Below are 19,623 nucleotides of genomic sequence, written 5' to 3'. Positions count from 1 at the left end.
TGATAGCAACCACAACATGGTACAGTTTAAGTTTGTTACGGACAAAGAAATCGACAAGTTGCAAAAAAATGTTTTGGATTGGGGGAGAGTGGATTTTAGTAAAATAGGGCAGGATCTGGCCAAGGTAGACTGGGAACAGTTACTTGTGGGGAAATCTACAAAGGAACAGTGGGGGGTGTTCAAAAAGGAAATGGGGAGGGTGCAGGCTCAACATGTTCCCTCTAGGGTGATAGGAAGGAGTAACAAGCCCAGAGAACCATGGATGACCAGAGATATTCAGATTACGATGAGAAGGAAAAGAGAGGCTTTTAGAAGGTACAAGGGAAGCAAATCAGCAGAGGCATTAGTGGAATACAGATAGTGCAGGGTGGAGCTTAAAAAAGCAATTAGAGAGCAAAGAGGGATATGAGAAAGCTCTGGCTGGTAAAAGTAAGGAAAATCCCAAGATATTCTATAAATATATCAATGGGAAGAGGATAACCAGGGAAAGAGTAGGGCCCATAAGGGACCAAGGGGACAATCTATGGGTGGAGCCAGAGGACATTGCTAGAGTGTTGGATGAATACTTCACGTCCGTCTTCACCCAAGAGAATGAGGATGAAGGTATCGAACTCGGGGAGAGAGACTGCAAGGTTCTTAAGCAAATTGATATAGGGAGTGACAAGGTATTGGAGGTGTTGGCAGGCTTAAAAGTGGACAAATCTCCAGGTCTGGATGATTTGTGTCCCAGACTGCTGAGGGAGGCAAGGGAGGAGATCGCAGGGGCTCTGTCCCAAATTTTTAATTCCTCTCTGGCCACGGGGGAGGTGCCAGAGGACTGGAGAACAGCTAATGTGGTTCCACTATTTAAGAAGGGTTGTAGAGATAAGCCAGGGAACTACAGGCCAGTGAGTCTCAGTCAGTGGTAGGGAAACTATTAGAGGAATTTCTGAAGGAGAGTATCTATCTCCACTTGGAGAGGCAAGGTTTGATCAAGGATAGTCAGCATGGCTTTGTCAGAGGGAGGTCATGCCTAACAAATTTGATTGAATTTTTTGAGGAGGTGACCAAGTGTGTAGATGAGGGTAGTGTAGTTGATGTAGTTTATATGGATTTCAGCAAAGCCTTTGACAAGGTCCCACATGGGAGACTTATAAAGAAGGCAAAGGCACATGGGATACAGGGTAATTTAATAAGGTGGATTCAAAATTGGCTTAGTTGTAGGAGACAGAGGGTGATGACAGAAGGATGCTTTAGTGACCGGAAGCCCGTGTCCAGTGGCGTACCACAGGGATCTGTGCTCGGTCCCCTATTATTTGTCAGTTATATAAACGACATAGATGACTATGTGGGGGGGTAGGATTAGTAAGTTTGCGGATGACACAAAGATTGGCCGGGTGGTTAATAGTGAGGTTGAGTGTCTTGGGCTACAGGAAGATATAGATGGGATGGTCAAATGGGCAGATAAGTGGCAGATGGAATTTAACATGAAAAGTGTGAGGTGATACACTTTGGAAGGAGTAATTTGACAAGGAAGTATTCAATGAATGACATGGAACTAGGAAGCTCTGAGGAACAAAGGGACTTTGGCATGTGTGTCCATAGATCTCTGAAGGCGGAGGGGCATGTTAGTGGGGTGGTGAAAAAGGCATATGGTACACTTGCCTTTATCAATCGAGGCATAGATCACAAAAATAGGGAGGTCATGTTGGAGTTGTATAGAACCTTGGTGAGGCCACAGCTGGAGTACTGTGTACAGTTCTGGTCGTCGCATTATAGGAAGGATGTGATTGCACTGGAGGGGGTGCAGAGGAGATTCACCAGGGTTGAAACATTTAAGTTATGAAGAGAGGTTGGATAGACTTGGGTTGTTTTCGTTGGAGCAGAGAAGACTGAGGGGCGACCTGATCGAGGTGTACAAGATTATGAGGGGCATAGACAGGGTGGATAGGGAGCAGCTATTTCCCTTGTTTGAAGGATCAGTCACAAGGGGGCATAAGTTCAAGGTGAGGGGCAGGAGGTTTAGGGGGGATGTGTGGAAAAAGTTTTTTACCCAGAGGGTGGTGACGGTCTGGAATGCACTGCCTGGGAGGGTGGTGGAGGCGGGTTGCCTCACATCCTTTAAAAAATACCTGGATGAGCACTTGGCACGTCATAACATTCAAGGCTATGGGCCAAGTGCTGGTAAATGGGATTAGGTAGGTAGGTCAGGTGTTTCTCATGTGTCGGTGCAGACTCGATGGGCCGAAGGGCCTCTTCTGCACTGTGTGATTCTGTGATTCTGAATGAGAAGGTTGTGGATTCAAAGTGTCACTCCAGAGACATGAGCACAAAATCTAGGCTGACAACACCAGGCCTTTACTTTGCACCTGACCATTGGAGAATTGGGAAAACATTTCCATTCCCAGCACTGCCATCCTCAAGGGTTTCAAAAATCACCAACTAATACAATCTTAAAGAACTCCTGTGGTATTCTGAAACATCACCTGTGATTTTTGTGCTTCTACAGATTTTTGGGACATGGAGACTAGGAGTTCAAACTTGAGCATGTGCCAGATGCTGAATGTCAGCAGCAGAGATTGATCAGTATTTTAGATTCACTCCTTGACTATGGGTGGCTGACTGCCAATTGCGATGGGCAGGTTTTGCTGTCTGGTCTCTGGTGGCCTGTTGCCTTCTGTTGCCTGCTTAAGGTGGATGGGTGGTTTTCAAAGGAAGATAGATCACAATATTTTTTAAATGATGCGAAGCTAGGAACTGTAGAGGAGCAGAGGGCATTCAGAGTCTTAAGCGCATAAATCAGTAATATTAGACATAACTTAAAAAAGACTAATGGAACATTGGCTTTATCTCAAGTGGGCTGGAATACAAAGGGGTGGAAGTTACAGTTTTATAAAGCTTGAGTTAGACCCCATTTGAAGGGCTGCGTTCAGTTCTGGTCACCACACTTCAGGGAGGGTGGATTGACTTTGGAGGGGATGCAACGCAGATTTACCAGATTAACCTTAAAATGAGCAGTAAGTTGTCCAGATAGGTCAGTTGAAAATTTCAAAACTCTGTTTGATAAATATTTGTTAGGCAAGGGTATTAAGGGCAAAGGGGCCAAGCTGGAGTTAACATACAGATGAGTTATGATCTAATATGAACGGTACGACAGGCTCGAGGAGCTGAATGGCCAGCTCCTATAGTCTATGGTCTTATGTTTCCAGTGGCTGGTTGCTGATTGAGGATGAATGGTTTCTGCAGGTGACAGTTGTCGGGTTGATGAGTCTGAAGAGTTTATAAGGCTCAGCTACGTCATTAGATAAACATCACTGTGGGTAATCTTCAGCCTTGCTGCAAGGGCAGTAACCCGGCAAAGCAGATTGATTGTTCTTTATCTAACCAACCAGATTGTCATCCTATTAATTACAATGTAATGAAAATTGGGTGGGTTCTATCAGTGGTTTGGTGATCCCCTCTGCCAGGTGTATTGCCCACACACAGAGTTGTTTACTCCATGAGTAATCAAGGGAAATGTCTTGTCTCTTTTAGCTGTAGCGTATATTTTTCCACACCTGGAGGTATTACAGACATCAAGGCTTTAGGGGTATATAAAGTAAAAAAATGTATTTCAAAACACTGGCACCAAATAAAGTACCAAAAATCATCATTTCAAGCCCCTCAGGACTCAACCATCACCACCACCACCCTCCCCAACAAAAACAAATTTCTTGCCCCAATAAAATCATTTCTGAAATTGCCATGTCAGCACTGATGATAATGTGCTCTTCACAGTTGGGAGAGTGAGAGTGATTTATCCTGGCTGTTAAAGGTAGCAGCATCAAAAGAGAACAATAGTTCAAGACCATTCATGGCCTTTCTCCACCCTGTCTCTACAATCTTCTTCAATCCTCATTTTCAAAAGCTACCTTTCACTCTTCCAACTTTGAGGTTCTGTGTAACCAGTTCACCATTGGTAGTAAAGCAGTCTATACCCAAAGAATGGCTAGAATGGGGGGGCTCGCTACCACAAACAGTAGTTGAGGCAAATTATGCATTTTAGGGGAATATTAATAAGCACGTGAGAGAGAAAGGAATAAAAGATTATGCTGAGTAAGATTGAAGAGGGGTGGGAGGAGGTTCATGTGGAGCATAAAAAAACCGTCATGGACAAGTTGGGTCAAATGGCCTCCTTATGTGCTCTAGACTCTATGTAAAGCTTTCAGCAACCACCTGCAAAGCAGCTTTGGACATTTCACAGTATGAATGGCTCTATAGAAATAAAAGCTTCTATGGTTTTGCTAGAAATAACAAGGATAGGAAATCTTACTGCTAAATATACAATAGCACTACACATAGCAATCAGGAAATTATATCTTGATGTTACTGAATCATATTGGCTTTATATGTATGTACTTTTAGTGAGGGCGAGGGTTACTGGAGAGAGCTGAACAGTTGATTAATCCACCTCCCTCTTCCCATGACCTAGGACACCGAGACTAGGTGAAGTCAGTTCACTCAGTCCATATCAGGAATGCAACCTGGGCCTTTTCTGGTTGGTGTGAGCTGTGACTGAAGGTCATTAGGTCTGTGGAGCTCATAAAGACCACATGCAACTGATTCCAATTCACGTAGACTCTGAGGTACTGTGGTATTGGAACTATTAAGTTAATATTTTTTTCTTGAAGTTCCTATAATCTCTTAAGGGGTAGATTCACCATATGGTGTAATGTTGATTCAAGTAGGCCAGAAAGTCTCTATTTTTGTTTTCTTGACTAAGAAAGAACTTTCATTCATATTGCTCCTTTCATGATGTCCCAAAGCAACTCACAGCCAATTAAATACTTTTGAAGTGTTGTTAGTGTTGTAATGCAGGATATGTGGCAGCCAATTTACACACAGCAAGTTCCCACATGCAACAATGCACTAATGACCAGATCATCTGTGTTAGTGTTGTTGATTTAAGGATAAATAATAGCCGGGACAGCTCTGCTCTTGAAAGTAGTGCCATAGGATCATTTACATCCAACTGAGAGGGGAGTCAAGGCCGTGGAAGTGCAAAAAGATGGCACCTTCAACAGTGCACCATTCCCTCACTACTTAGCTGGGAGTGACAGCCTGGATTACATGCTTACTTGTAAGTCTCTGGAGTGGGACTTGAATGCACAACATTCTGACTCAGAAGGAAGAGTGTTACTCACTGAGCCAAAGCTGGCACTTGAGTTGGGTAACCTTAACTAGGATGGGGAGGGGAGCAGGAGGACTACAGTTGATCTCATTATCTCCGGACCAGAGAAAGGTGATTTTAAAAAATCACCTGAGAATCTCACTTTTCATTGCTGACCAGTGACCAATATTGGAAATTGTTTACTTGTGGATGTTGGATGAGATCATAATTGGATTTGACTATAACCACCCTGTAAAGTCAAATAGTCTGGTCATCCTCACTAGCTACTGTCATACATGATGAATGGCCACTTAGTCAAGATAGCAAGAGAGCTGTAGATAGATACCTGTGAGTCAACCAGATGACAGGGTGAATAAGAATATCTTTTTATTAACCACACAATTGATTCCACTCCTCTGATGTGCAGAAGCCAGATTATTGTAAAATGACTGTAAAGTCATCTTGCTATTCTCATGGTTCTATTGACCTGCATAGCTGTATACAATGCAACAGAATATTATGTTCAATATTCTTGATGTGTACAGAACAAGAACACTTCTAAGGCTTTATTTCTTTTCAAGGAAGCATTGCTGTGTTAAATGTGACTTAACACAACAAAGAAATCTTGTAAAACAAGGTTTTTAAAACCCTAAACTATGAATAAACTCAGGGAGTTACCACTAGAAACACTATATTAAAGCTTTTGACTCATTTTGGTACTTTAGTGTAATGACTCATTAACCACACTCTTTAAAAATGCGGCTTGGCAGTTTAAAATTACACCCTATTACACACATGGGCAGCTGTGTAGTCCTATACCATATACACATGAGCACTAGTGTGTCATTTTCCTTCTCTCCTGTTCCTAGAAACCTGTGAGGAAATCCATTTCTTCTCCCTGCGTCCAGTATATTGGATTTTCAGAACAACTTATGTGCCTGGGTCATTTGCTTGACCACAATGACATTGGGCTGGATTTTACAGTGCCCCCCACCAACCCCCCCGGCCCCGCCCACTGGGCTTGTTTTTAGTAGGGGGTGGGGTGGGCAAGTAAAATATGACAAATAGCTAGCCCACACCTTCCTGCCCACCCCTGACCTGTTCTACGTAAAACGGTAGGAGGGCGGGCACCAAAATTGGCAGCCTGTGTGCCATTTAAAAAAAAAATTAACAGGCAATTGAGCTCGTTAACAAGCCGATTAGTCCGAATATTATGATGCCCACGCCATAAAACGGTTGGCATGGGCAGGGGAGCACAAATGGGTAGGTTGTTAAAAGACAGGGAGGAAGGGTTGGGTACATCCCTCTGGCGATGCCTTGTGCGCATCTGGGGCACCCCACCCACCCCACCCCCTGCCCTCCCTATGGTGTTACCCTCACCCTTTGTCACTTGCCACCTAGACAGCAAAGCCCGTTCCCTCGTGCCACTCCCTAGGCTCCCCGGTCCCTCCCTACCCAATACTTTTGACTTACCTCACTCCGATATTTTCATGTTGCCTTCATTCCGGGACCTACTTGCAGCTCCAGCAGTGCCCAGTGCTGCGATCTGCCAATCTGGTGGGCGGCAGCTCTTGAGGGCGGAACCTGATCCCACGGAGGGGTGGAAGTCCCGCACTCACCTCCTTAAGGCCGCCAGGAGGACGTGATGGCTGCAGGGCAGCCTTGTTTAACATTGGTTAGCCTGGGACTGACATTTCTTCCGGTGAAGGAGGAGTCGGGGGGGTGTGGTGTAGCAGTATGTTCCCCCACCCCACCCCACCCAACCCAACCCCACCCCAACTTAAAATTAAGTTCATTATAAGAATGGGGTGGGGAATATTTCTAAAGAACCAATTGGGAAAAATGCTAAATGATGCAAGAAATATACACTTACTACAATTATCGACAATGCTTTGAAGCACTTACACCACAAATTTTCTGCTCATTAACACCAGGAATGTTAATGATTGCGAATCGAGCCTCTTCCATTTCAGGCACTTAGTGTCAGCTCTGAGCATTCCCAGTTAGATTTTGTAGTAATACAACATCTTTCCAGCAATAAAACAGGTCATTCAGCCAAACAGGTCTATGCTGCTGTTTATTCCCCACATGAGCCTCCTTCCATGTTGCTTCATCTCACCATAACCTTTTATTCCTTCCTCCTGTACTTATATAGCTTCCCCTTAAATGTATCTCTGCTTTTCACCTTAACCACTCCATTTGATAACAATTTCCACTCTTTGAGTAAAGACGTAAAGAGCTTAACTTCAGAAGAAGCATTTCTCAGCCATGGCTTATTTGGTAGAATTTTTGTCTCTGTATAAGTCAGAAGGTTTTAGTTTCAGCTCTCAGTCCAGAGACTTTGAATATGAAAATCTAGGCTGAAACTCCAATGCAGCATTTGAGGGAATGCTTCATTGTCAGAGGAGCCATTAAAGCAAGACCCTCTGGGGTGGATGCAAAAGATCCCAAGGCACAGTTTTGAAGAAGAGCAGAAAATTATCCACAATGCCCTGGCCAATAGTGATCCCTCAATCAACATCATTAAAATAGATTATCTGGCCCTTATATCTCATTGCTGTTTGTGGGACTGTGCCTTGAACAGATTGACTGCTGTGTTTCCGACAACATTGGCTATACTTCAGAATTGCTTCATTCGCTGTAAAGTGCTTTGGGATATCCTGCGGTTGTTCAAGGAATGAAAGTCTTTTTTCTTTCACTCACCTCCACTGTGATGTTTCCTGCAACAGGCATCCTATGGCTTGACTGAAATTGCCCATTGGGTGCTGAAGTGTGGAATTTTGCGATATGAGCTTCTTTTTTAGAAGTCAGTTGACACTGACCAAACTCATTGCACATAGGTGCACTATGGCTTTGGAAAGAAATGGCATAGAGGTAATGTCACTAGTAATCCTCAGGCTCAGGTTAGTGCTCTTGTGACACTGGCTCACATTCCACTGAGGCAGCTGGTGGAATTTAAATTCAATTAATAAAATCTGGAATTGAAAGCTAGTCTCAGTAATGGTGACCATGAAACTATCATTGACTTTTGTTAACAACCCACCTGGCTCATTAATGTCCATTAAGGGAAGGAAATCTGCCATCCTTACCTGGTCTGGCCTACATGTGACCCCAGACCAACAGCAATGTGGTTGACTCTTAACTGCCCTCTGAAATAGCCCAGCAAGCCACTCAGTTCAAGGGCAATTAAGGATGGGCAACAAATGCTGCCCTTGCCAGCGATGCCCATGTCCCATGAAAGAATAAGGAAAAACAGAGGAGCTTTCATCCGATCAATGTGGCTGGATTTGAGCCTTGGTTCTAGAGACCATAGAAAGGTCAGTGTCTGATGAACTACCCCAGCCTGTAGCTTGGAGGGTTTTTAAAAGTGAATATCCTGTTAAGCTTAAACCTTTTTGTGGTCATTTATTGGCCAGTTCTCAATATTAGCTGCAGGCAGGAAAAAGAAAAGGGTTACGGGAACATTAATCTGCACAGTCTGTAATGTGCAGATATTAAAAAATAACCATTTTCATAGAATTTTACAAATTTCAGCACAGAAGGAGGTTATTTAGTTTTGCCTGATGTCTGTTGATTAAAGTTATCAACTCTAATCCAATTTCCCTTCTCTTTCTCTGTATTCTTTAATATTTTTCTTCAAGTATTTTATTAAATTGTATTTTGAACGCTGTGATTGGCTTGGCTTCAAGAGCCACTATGCTTATTCACTCCATATTCTCATACTCCCCTTATGTGGAAAACCATCCCCCCCCATGATGCCTCTATGGTATTAATCCCAAATTTATTCCTCATTGTTTCTGATTTCGTGACCAGATTTCAATATTTATATTTTAAACTCTCTAAATTTTTTGAATGCTTCCATTAGATACCCTCTATCTACCTCTGCTGCAGAGAATCCAGCTCTTTCTAAACAATGGCCGGAATTTTGTTCTCACAGCGGGGGTCCCGCCGACAAGCCCAAAAACGGCATTTTGGGGGGGTGGGGGGTGCGGGGGGAAGTGCGAGAGGGTCTGTGGTTACCTGGGGCTGTATTAAGACCATAAGACCATAAGACATAGGAGCAGAAATTAGGCCATTCGGCCCATCGAGTCTGCTCCACCATTCAATCATGGCTGATAAGTTTCTCAACCCCATTCTCCCGCCTTCTCCCCGTAACTTTTGATCCCCTTACCAATCAAGAACCTATCTATCTCGGTCTTAAATACACTCAAATACACTCGGTCTTAAATACACTAAAAACAATGTATTTTACAAGTGGTAGCCAGCTAATTGGTCACCAGCGGGGCTCCAGTCCCCATTAAGTACGGTTGGCTGCCCCAAGGAGCTGCTGCTGGCCCTCCTCACACCGGGCGGGGTGGCCACTGCTGGGATGGCACCTGGAAGAAGAGGACACCATGGAAGGGCCTTCCCAACCAGGTCAGTGGAGTGTGGGAGAACCAGGGCCTGCAGGTTTGGTGAGGACAGGTGGTACCATTGCCATGGGGGTGACATTTGCCACCAGGGGGTGGCCCCTCTGTTGGCTAAAGAGTGCCTGAATAATAGGATCCTCTGTCCCTGGGTCGGCTGGGAGTCTGCCATAGTTTACTTGGTGGTTTCCCCAAGTGGTGGGGGGGCTCAGCCTCCACTGGTAAAATGCCAGTGGCAGTGGGAGGAGGCCATTTAGGTGATTGAATTGGCCTCTGGTGGGGTGGGGGGCGGGGGGGTGGGGGGGGGGCGCCATCTGCCCCCTTCCCCACCACTGGCAAGATGGCATGGCAGCCGGAAGAAGATGGGCACTCTAACTCCTACTTTCCCTCACTATTTTACAAACCAGCCCTCCCCTCCCCCACCCCCTCCCAGCCCATCCCAAGACGTCTGGTAAAATTCAGCCCCTTATTCTCTGCTCCCTGCGAATAAATTAAATTTTGCATTTTTTTCTATGCTTTCGATATCCTTCTTTTTGAGATTCCCAAAGCTGCGACCTAAAGAGGTTCTTTGCAAAGAGTCGTCGTCAACTCTTAGCTTTTGTATCCCGTGCCTCTGTAAAATGTATAAAGTCCAGATTTTCATTTGCCCCTTTTATGGATTTTTTGCATATGCAATCAAGCTTTTGAAAATCTACAAATCTGATCTTTTCAACCTGTTTATTCCGGTACATTAATATATTAATTTATGTCTCACTGGACTGTCAAGCAGTAGCCTTCATCACTGATGCTAATACCTCTTCTTTTCAATCAACATTGCACCTTTTCCCCTAATTTGAAAGAAGTGACTTTGCTCAGTTTTAACTCCATGGCAGTGTCAGCTTAGCCTCAGTATGTAAGTCTGCCTGCCTCTGAATCACCACGTTGTGGGTTTAAGTCTCACTCCAGAGTCGTGAAGGCTGACATTCACAATACAGTACCAAGGGAGTGCTGCACTGTTAGAGGTGTTGTCTTTCAGCAGAAGGTCCATCTGTTCTTTCAAGTGGATGTAAAAGATTCATTAGCATTGTTCAAAGAAGAGTAGGGGAATGTCCTGATAAAAATTTATACCTCAACCAATATTACTAGAGCAGATTATCTGGTTATTTTAATATTGTCGTTTGTGGGAGCTTGCTGTGCAAAACTTGGCTACGGTGCTTTCTACTTTACATTGCAAAGTACTTTATTGGCTGTAAAGTGCTTTGGACAGTCCAGAGGTTGTGAAAAGTTGTATAAATACAACACTACATAAAAGTTCATCTTCTTCGTGGTGTTTCCCAGTGTCTACATTAATTCACAGGAGTTCATTGGTACAAAATATTGTCACAAAAGAGAATAGTGGAAAATGCAACACCCATGGGACTTTATCTGTTTGGCACTATTTTGGGGTACAACCAGTACGATGAAAAACAGATGAATTAACCATTTATTTCATTGGTGTTTATGAGTTCTTGCTGTGCAAATGGCTGTCATATCCCCTGCATAGCAACAGTCAAGATAATTCATTGTACATGAAACTCTTTTAGGATAATTCAGAAATCTGATGAACAAAATAGGAACACAGTAGACTGCTCAGCCCTTTGAGTCTGCTCCGCCATTCAGTAGAACCTTGGCTGATTTTCTGCCTCAACTCCACCCTTCCGCATCTTCCCTCATCGCTCCTACTTCCCTCGACTACCGTGCTCCCTCCACATCCTGCACCTGAAAATCCACTGACATCTGCTCCAAATACACTTAACAACCAAGGATCCATAGCCCCTGGGACAGAGAACTCCAAAAATTCACAACCCTCGTGCCGATGAACCCCCACCTCAAGGCCACGCCCTACAACTCCAGAACTCCCAGCCAACGAAAATAGCCCTTCCCCAACATCCATCCCTCCAAAAGTCCCCAGAAAATTTTATATATTTGAATGAGGTCACCCTCCATCCTTCCAAACGCCAAAGGGCACTGGCCCAGTCTACTCAATCATTCCTAATAGGACAATCGCACCCTTCCCTTGTGGTATATAAGTGAACGTTTCATTTGACTGACGTGGAAAGCAATTTGGACAATGACATATGGGAGGGGAGAGTTGGACAAAGTCTGTTTCTTCACTGGAAAAACGCGCCATCAAAATCCCAACCAAGATCTGGTAAAACTCAACCAACTTGTGTCAAATGTGTCTTCATTGTCAGCCAGCCCAGGTCATCGAAACTTGCAGCTGAGGGTCACATGTAGAAGCCCTTGAACATCCGGACGCAAAAGAGATCATTTTTCTTTTTACACTTTTTAATCTATTTTTTGACAGTTCTACTTCTGAGTAGGAATGTGAAGCAGATCAGATCAACTTTGAATTTATAACATTGACCTCGCTCGACATGGACAAATAAGGGATTTTTCTCAGAGAAAAATAATATGTTGTAGCCTTGAGGGCCCAAGTATATCTCTTCCATTATCCATTCAAACATCAGCACAACCCTGCATAAGAATGATTGCAATACGTAGAGGAAGAAAGCAAAGATTCAGCTTTCTTTATGAATTTTGAACAAGGGCGATTGTCTTGTAGCCAAACAAACTTTGGCAGCAAAGTTAAGAAATAATCTGGGTTAGAAATGAGCCACTGTCCCCCTCCCTTATCTGCTTCAGTCCATCTGTCAGTTTGTGATGAAAATTGAATTCTGATGGGACAACTATCAGTGGCAACTTGATTAATGTCCTCAAACTAGTATCTCCAAGTGAAACAGTAACTGAGTTCAGATAAGTATTACCTTTAATCTGTGATAAGTGACCTATTGAGAATCCTCCAAGCGTCTTTGCAAAGTTGTATGCTTGTGTTCTTTCCTCTGTCTTCCTTTTCTTTCATCGGTTTTCTCTCCCCTTCCTCTGGAGGCATTGATCCCTTCCTGCTGTATAGTCCTCCACGTGTACTGAGTGCCTTACAGTGCACTCAGCCGCCATTCTTTAAGTTAGTTTTAGGAGGTTGGTCAAGTATGGGACACATTTCAGCTGAACCAGATTCTATTTTCAACCCAGATCCATCCACATGAGCCTCGCTTTCTCTCTTTCTCTCCATCTCTCTTTCTTGCTCTCTTCTCCCTTCCTCTCATTTGGAAATGGTTGCAGGATGATGGTCATGAGCATCAAGCTGTTTGTCCTTCTCGAATGGAGATTGAGACCAGTTGATATGTCACCAGTGCCATCATGGTGAAGTTCAGCAGACACTTCCTAACCCAACACAGTTTTAGTTTCTGTCCATTTTCAGAGTGGTTCAAGTAAATCCCAAGTTAATGCCCACCACCTGCATAAAATTAAACACAATTAATATACAATTAACAGCCATTGAGTATATTCAAGACACAGGTCGATAGATTTTTGGACACTTAGGGGCCAGAATATTGCCGTTGGCGTGCAGGGACTGGTCCGACACACCAATGCGCAAAACGACGCAAGATGACATCAGGCGTGCGTCCCGACGTCATTTAGATCTTTCGTTCGGCGGGCGTGCACCAGAGGCGGCTGCGCGCCCACCAAACTGTTAACGGCCTATTAAGGCCATTAAAAAAGTAATTAAGCTTATTAACAACACTGCCCGTCCAACCTGAAGGTTGGTGGACAGGCGAAGAGCCCAAGCGGCCTTCATGTTTTTCAGGAAACCTCATCCACGGGTGGGATAAGGTCTCCTGAAGGGTTTATTAAATAAATAAAAACTTTTTCCTGAAATATAAAAACATGTCCCATCTCATGTGACAGTCACATGAGGTGACATGTTTAAATAACTTTTTAAATGCTTTATTCCATTATTTTAATATCAACTTAATCTCCCTGAGACAGCTCCATGCCTCAGGGAGATTGCTGCACTCTTTTGCGCGCATGCGTGATGGAGCGCAGGCCCCAACTCGCCCTCCTCACCCCGCCCACACAGGTGGGGCTGAGCGCTACCAGCTGGGCGGGCCTTAATTGGCCCACCCACGTAAAATGGTGACTCGCAGCCAGCGATTGGCTCCACGCCTGCTCCCGCCCAGCCCGCCCGACATAGGTAAGATGCTGCCCAGGGAATCAAGAGGTATAAGGATAGGGAAAGAAAGTGGAGTTGAAGTGGAAGATCAGCCATGAACTTATTGAATAGCAGAGCAGGCTTGAAGGGCTGTATTATTATAGGGTTGTGTTTCTACACCAATCCAGTAGTTTTATGGTCAGTATTATTGATATTAGCTTTTTTGTTTAATTCCAGATTTATTTATTAAATTTACCAACTACCACAGTGGGATTTGAACTCATGTTGCCAGATGACTGCTCCAGACCTCTTGATTACTAGTCCAGTAGGATAACCACCATGCTATCACTATCCCCTAACATAACAATGTAATGCTTCATGAATTTGCATGTCATCCTGCCCCTATTTCTTAGGTTAGGTTCATATGCAACACAAACTCCAAGCCAGTATATATTGTGATCTTCATATTTTTTTCTAACCAAAGTAGCTTTTCTTTCTTCTCTTTAGCCATTCTGCGATGGGACCCACAGGTCTGTCCCTTCAGCTCCCAGTCCACTGAGGTTCAAACTGGAGGAGGCGAAGAACGTGTGGCTGTGTGGCTGCAAACAGACCAAACACCCTCCGTACTGCGATGGCACTCACAAAGAGGGCTGGATCCAACAGGCTGTTCTCCATGCAAGCCCCCATTTAGAATAGAACCGCGTCACAAGGTGCTGTACAAGCAACATACACACACTACAAAAAAAAATCTCTGTTCAGCTGCTGTAACTTTTTTTTTGAAAGCAGTTAAGGGTTAAGAATTTCTATCCTGTATAAAAATTTGAGTTAAACTGAACAGTAATTCCTGTTTAAGGTGAAAAAAATGCAAATAAAAAGGACTGAAAATGATTTTCAGTAAAAATTAACATAAAGGCAATCACTCCATAGACTTTTCATTGTTATGCTTTAATTCTCACTTCTGGTTTAGTTACAAACTTGTAAACATATTTAAAAAGCATGGAACTCTGTCTCCTACATGTTTTAGTTCTGTCTTGTTTTTAAATTGTCCTGGTCCAATAGCAATAAGTCTCACAAATGTGTAACAGAATCAGTTGAAAGTGGTTTAGATTCTTTCAGGAAGGTTGCAGCTTAGGTGGGATATTTTGGGGAAATTTGGGTGAATTCTAAGCATGCTGATCCAAAATTAATGTGAAAAATAATCCCAAACCTAAGGGAGTTTTGAAAAGATCGTGGCACTGAAATTTGCCCAGCATCTCCCTGCATCTTTGGCAGAACCCCAGATAAATGTCCACTTCTAATAGCTTGCATCTCTTTCTGTAACCGTTGACACCGTCTCTCCAGGATCCCGCTGGTCTCCAACAGTTGTTACAACGAGAGACTGGGAAAACCTCCCAATCCTATAGAATTTCAGGACCTACGTGTGGGAAAGGGTCCAGCTGATTCATTTTCCAGAGGTCTGGTGGAATATTATTCCCCCTTTCCCCCAGTGTGCCTACTCCAATTGGACCCCCATCTCCAAATGCATGAATAGGTAGAAAAAAAATCTACCTGTGATTTAGGGATCACACAGCCACTAGTGCATACTGGGAAAAATGCAAATTCTTTAAGCCCCAATTTTAACCTGACCTGTCAGGTAGGTTCGGGATCGGGCATGCTTTGCACACAGATTTACGATCTGTTTGGTGTTGCACAGGCCCCTTAGCTGTCACCACGCTGCGCACCCTTAAACTGGTAAATTGTAGCTTCCACCTGTCAGGATTATCTCCCTGCAAGATGATAGAGTGCCTTTTTTTAAGACAGCTATTTAAAATATGTGAGTGATACAATAACTCATTATATATTTTTCCAGAGGATTTCCCTCAACAAGGGGCGTTCACTGCTCCAACTATTCTGTAACCCATGCAGGTGGCGGGTGACCAAAGCTAGCACTGTTGACAGCTTAATCCTTGCAAGGAACAGCTTTGATATTTCAGAGATTTCTGCCTTTTCAAATCCTACCTCAACCACTGATTTTTTTTTTAAAAACAAAAATAATATTTACTAAATATTCTGGTGTGTCATAAAGAGTAGTGAAGGCATTCATTGAGTCTTCACATTATTTAAGTGCCGTGGGTTAAGGTGTTCATGTTAAGTTCCTGCCTGCAGGATTCAATGATGCATGACATAAATGTGTGCAAAGAATTTGAGGAAACCTTTAACACAATGATTTTCTAGTCATTCTCCCTTAAACAATTGATACCAGGAAGAAAGAACTTGCATTTAAATAGCAACTTTCCCAACCTTAGAGCGTCACAAAACACTTTACAGCCAGTGAAGTATTTTTGAAGTGCAGCTATTGTCGTAATGTAGGAAAACATTGCAACGGAGACAACACTGCAAAAGCACTTCATTGGCATTAGCATGTTTAGCTTTCTAGTCAATAACCTTTGAAGTGTAGTACAAATATTTGCTAGTTTAATTAGCTATTCAGTTGTCTTTGGTGTGGAGATGATTCACTATACTGTAAAGTACCACAAAAATAATTTTAAATTGCACTGATGCTTCTTGTTGCATCATGATCAATTGTAAATTTATTACTGAAGTTGTTAGGCATTGTGATATCGGCACCTTTATGCTGCAGGGAATTGGCACATTAATTGCTCTATAGTGAGTGCCAGATTCATTTCCAGATAAAGTGGAGCTGTCTGTGTGCATTCTTTAATGTTTGTGTGAAGTTCAACTCACCAGTGTAACACACACAATGAACCTTATCATTGGACAGTGACCGTAAGGCATGGGATTGGTTAGAGAAGCAGCTGGAGGCTACGAAGGGGGTGACTGTGGGTCCTTGAAGGCTCAATGAGATGGGCTGAATGGCCTTTCTCCGCCCAGTCTTTCTTGTAAACAGCTGACTTAAGATAAGTCAGCTGTTAAGAGAAGCTGTTTAAATAAGATTGAACAAAAAAATCTGCCCTTGCAACTTATGCTGCGGAGAATGAGTCTCCGCTCAGTGAGTCGCATGCTTACCTCTGAGTCAGAAGGTTGTGGATTCAAGCTCCAATCCTGAGACCTGAACACAAAATTCAAGCTGATACTGCCAGTGTAGTACTGGGAGAGTGCTGTACTGTCTGAGGGGCTGTCTTTCGGAGGAGACATTAAACCAACGCCTCTTCGGTCTTTTCAGGTAGCTGCAAAAGATCCCATGGAGCTATTTTGAAGAAAATCAAGGAACTCTCCTCGGTGTTCCGGTCAATAATTAATGCCTCAACCCACATCACTAAAATAGATTATTTGATCGTTAACGTATTGTACGTTTTGAAAACTTGCTGTGTGCAATTTAGCTGCCCTGCTTTCTGCATTACAACAGTGACTACACTCCAAAATATTTTGTCGTAAAGAGCATAGGAGTGTCATGGGAATATGCAAGGTGCTATATAGATGCAAGTCTTTCTTTTTTACATTTTCCATTTGTCTTCTCAGTGAGCGATGTTTAGCTGTAGGAAGACCTAAGATACGGTTTCAGCAGGGGTGTCATTCATTAGAGGTCATGAGCAAGAACTGTGGCAGATTTTTCCCTCCTTACACTGGGGCTCTGAGGCCATTGGGTCCGTGCCACTTACAGTTCCTGGAAGCTCTTAAGCCAGACGCTGCTGATATGACAGAGCATTCTGTTTTTCTTTCATACAATTTAATTTATTTCTCTGAAAGAGTTTTTGTAATGTGTAAAACATTTATCTGATGTGAAAGGAGTTTGTCCAGCCTGAGCGAAGATCCATAAATCTCAAGATAATTTTGTTGACGTTAAGAATGTATTTACTTGTCAATAATTAAAGATATAATACAATACATGCTGGCTGCTGGAAAGACTTTTTTTTGGTGTTTGATGGTTTATATTAGAAATAACCCTGCGCTTCAAGGTCCAATGCAGGTCAAGTTTATTGAAACCTTTGCCAAAGAGAAGATAATGGAGCATCTGAATAGAAATAAGATCATAAATAAAACCAATATAAGTTCATGAAGAGGAGGGCTTGTCAATCTAATTAATTGCTTTTGGTTAAGATTGTGACAAAGATGTTTTGAAAGAGTTAAAGGAGTGGATGTGGTGTACTTGAATTCCAGTAAGGCCTTTGATTCAGTTCCCCTGGAAAGGTTAGAACTGAAAATCCAGCAGGTATCAGTGGAAATGTTTTACAATGTTTAATTAATTGATCAATAGCACACAAGAGGGTGGCAGGGGTCATCATCAACCTGGGAAAAAGTTAGCAATGGGGCCCACTGGGATCTGTTTTTGGGACCTCTTTTGTTCAATATCTTCACAAATGACCTAACTCAAACACAATGGCTGAAGTTATAGATGACACAAAGTTAATGAAGACTCCATCAGTGAACAGGATGCCCAAGATTTTGGTTGCCAGTCCTATTATCTCCTTGTGTGGCTCAGTGTCAAATTTTGTTTGATAATGTTCCTGTGAAGCACCTTGGGACGATTTTACTATGTTAAGGGTGCTATGTAAATTCAAGTTGTTGTGTTTGAATATACTTGGGATTTGGATTAACTTACAGAATGCTATGGAGGATTTTTCATTGTTATCCTCCCTACTCCAAAATATTTCTCCTTCCCTTCCTGGCCTCACGAGACCATGGGTTTGGGAGGGTAACTCTGCTGCCTTAATTTCCATCTCCGCCACTGTTTGACAGGCCAGTGTTGTAGCTGATACTGTTGACTGTCTTCCCACCCCCATTCCTGTAGTGGGAGGGAGGACGGAGATGCCTGGCCACCACATGCTGTCTTCCACATACCAGTACAGCACTGATCGTAAACTCAGTAGGCTACACTGGCAAGCCTATGCCCCCCTGTTACTGTTCCACAGTATATCCAATTAGAAAGACATTAACAAACTGACTGAGAACAATGTTTATACATTTGAAAAGCACAAATGAATTGTTTTGTAGTCCACTCATTCCAGAGGTACAGTGTACTCCAGCTTTCACTCTACTGTCTACCCTGTTTATTTAATCTCCTGGTTGAAAGTTCCCTGTATAGATTCTCTCTGACCTTCAAAATTTAGGAATACTTATCTATCGCAGCCTCTCCACTCTTTAACTTGGTGCATTCTAGAGACAGCATTCCCAGTTCCAGCATTAGAAAATTGGATCACCTTAACTAATATCTATCCCTGGAAGGTCCAATCCCAATCCAATCCAATTTTGAATTCAAAATTTCAAAATGTAAAGTATTGAACTGAATTTTGTTCTGGTGACCTATGATATAAAAAAGCACTGGCCTTATTTTAAATTGATTAAAATGTTAAAATAGCAAACTTAAGAATTGATTAGAAACGTATTAAATGTTCACAGAGTACAGTAGTATAATGGTTATGATGAAGTTCTGATGAAGAGTCATACGGACTCGAAACGTTAACTCTGACTTCCTCTCCATAGATGCTGTCAGACCTGCTGAGTTTTTACAGCAATTTTTGTTTTTGTTTCAGATTTCCAGCATCCGCAGTATTTTGCTTTTATTTTAGCATAATGGTTATGTTAGTGGACCAGTGGTCCCGAGGCCTGGTGATCTAGAGGCATGAGTTTACATTCCACGTTGGCAACTGGGAAAGTTAAATTCAACTAGTTAAATAAACTTGGAATAAAAAGCTAGGATCAGTAATGGTGACCATAACACTACTAGATTTTCATAAAAGCCAACATCATTCACTAATGTTGTTCCTTACCTGGTCTGGCCTATATGTGACTCCAAATCTCCAGCTCAGCTGTACTTAGCAAGCTGCTAGGGGAAAAAGTCTAATAAGAATAAAACCAGATGCATCACTCAGCACCAACCCAGGCTTGGATATGACAAAGGCACTGTGGGTGTACCTACACCAAATGGACTACAATGGTTCAAAAATCAGCTTACCACCACCTTCTCACGGCCAATTAGGGATTACCCCGTCTCGTGAATGAATAATAAAACACATGATAGTCCCCCACACAGTGCAAGGTTAGTAAGAGTGCAGTGTTTTCACTTCCTTCGAATTGCTGGTGATTAAATCTGCCAAAAAATATAAAGGGAGGGAGAAAATTATTATTGTTTCAGGCAT

At 42.9% G+C, this 19,623-nt stretch overlaps 1 protein-coding gene across 1 annotated transcript in view; it reads left to right on the top strand.

Annotated features, from left to right (window-relative positions):
* LOC144667851 (uncharacterized) overlaps positions 1-17,371 on the top strand; it is a 51,535-nt gene extending 34,164 nt beyond the window's left edge. The window contains exon 3 of the mRNA XM_078529376.1: positions 14,054-17,371. Within this exon, the coding sequence (XP_078385502.1) occupies positions 14,054-14,242 (189 nt within the window). The 3' untranslated portion in view covers positions 14,243-17,371. The remainder of the gene's footprint in view (positions 1-14,053) is intronic.
* Positions 17,372-19,623: the final 2,252 nt, after the last annotated feature.

Source organism: Cetorhinus maximus, chromosome 25, assembly GCF_964194155.1.
Source record: "Cetorhinus maximus chromosome 25, sCetMax3.hap1.1, whole genome shotgun sequence".
In the NCBI taxonomy this organism is placed as follows: domain Eukaryota; kingdom Metazoa; phylum Chordata; class Chondrichthyes; order Lamniformes; family Cetorhinidae; genus Cetorhinus; species Cetorhinus maximus.
Note: the sequence above shows the minus strand (reverse complement) of the source record. Positions and strands in the feature narration are given on the sequence as shown.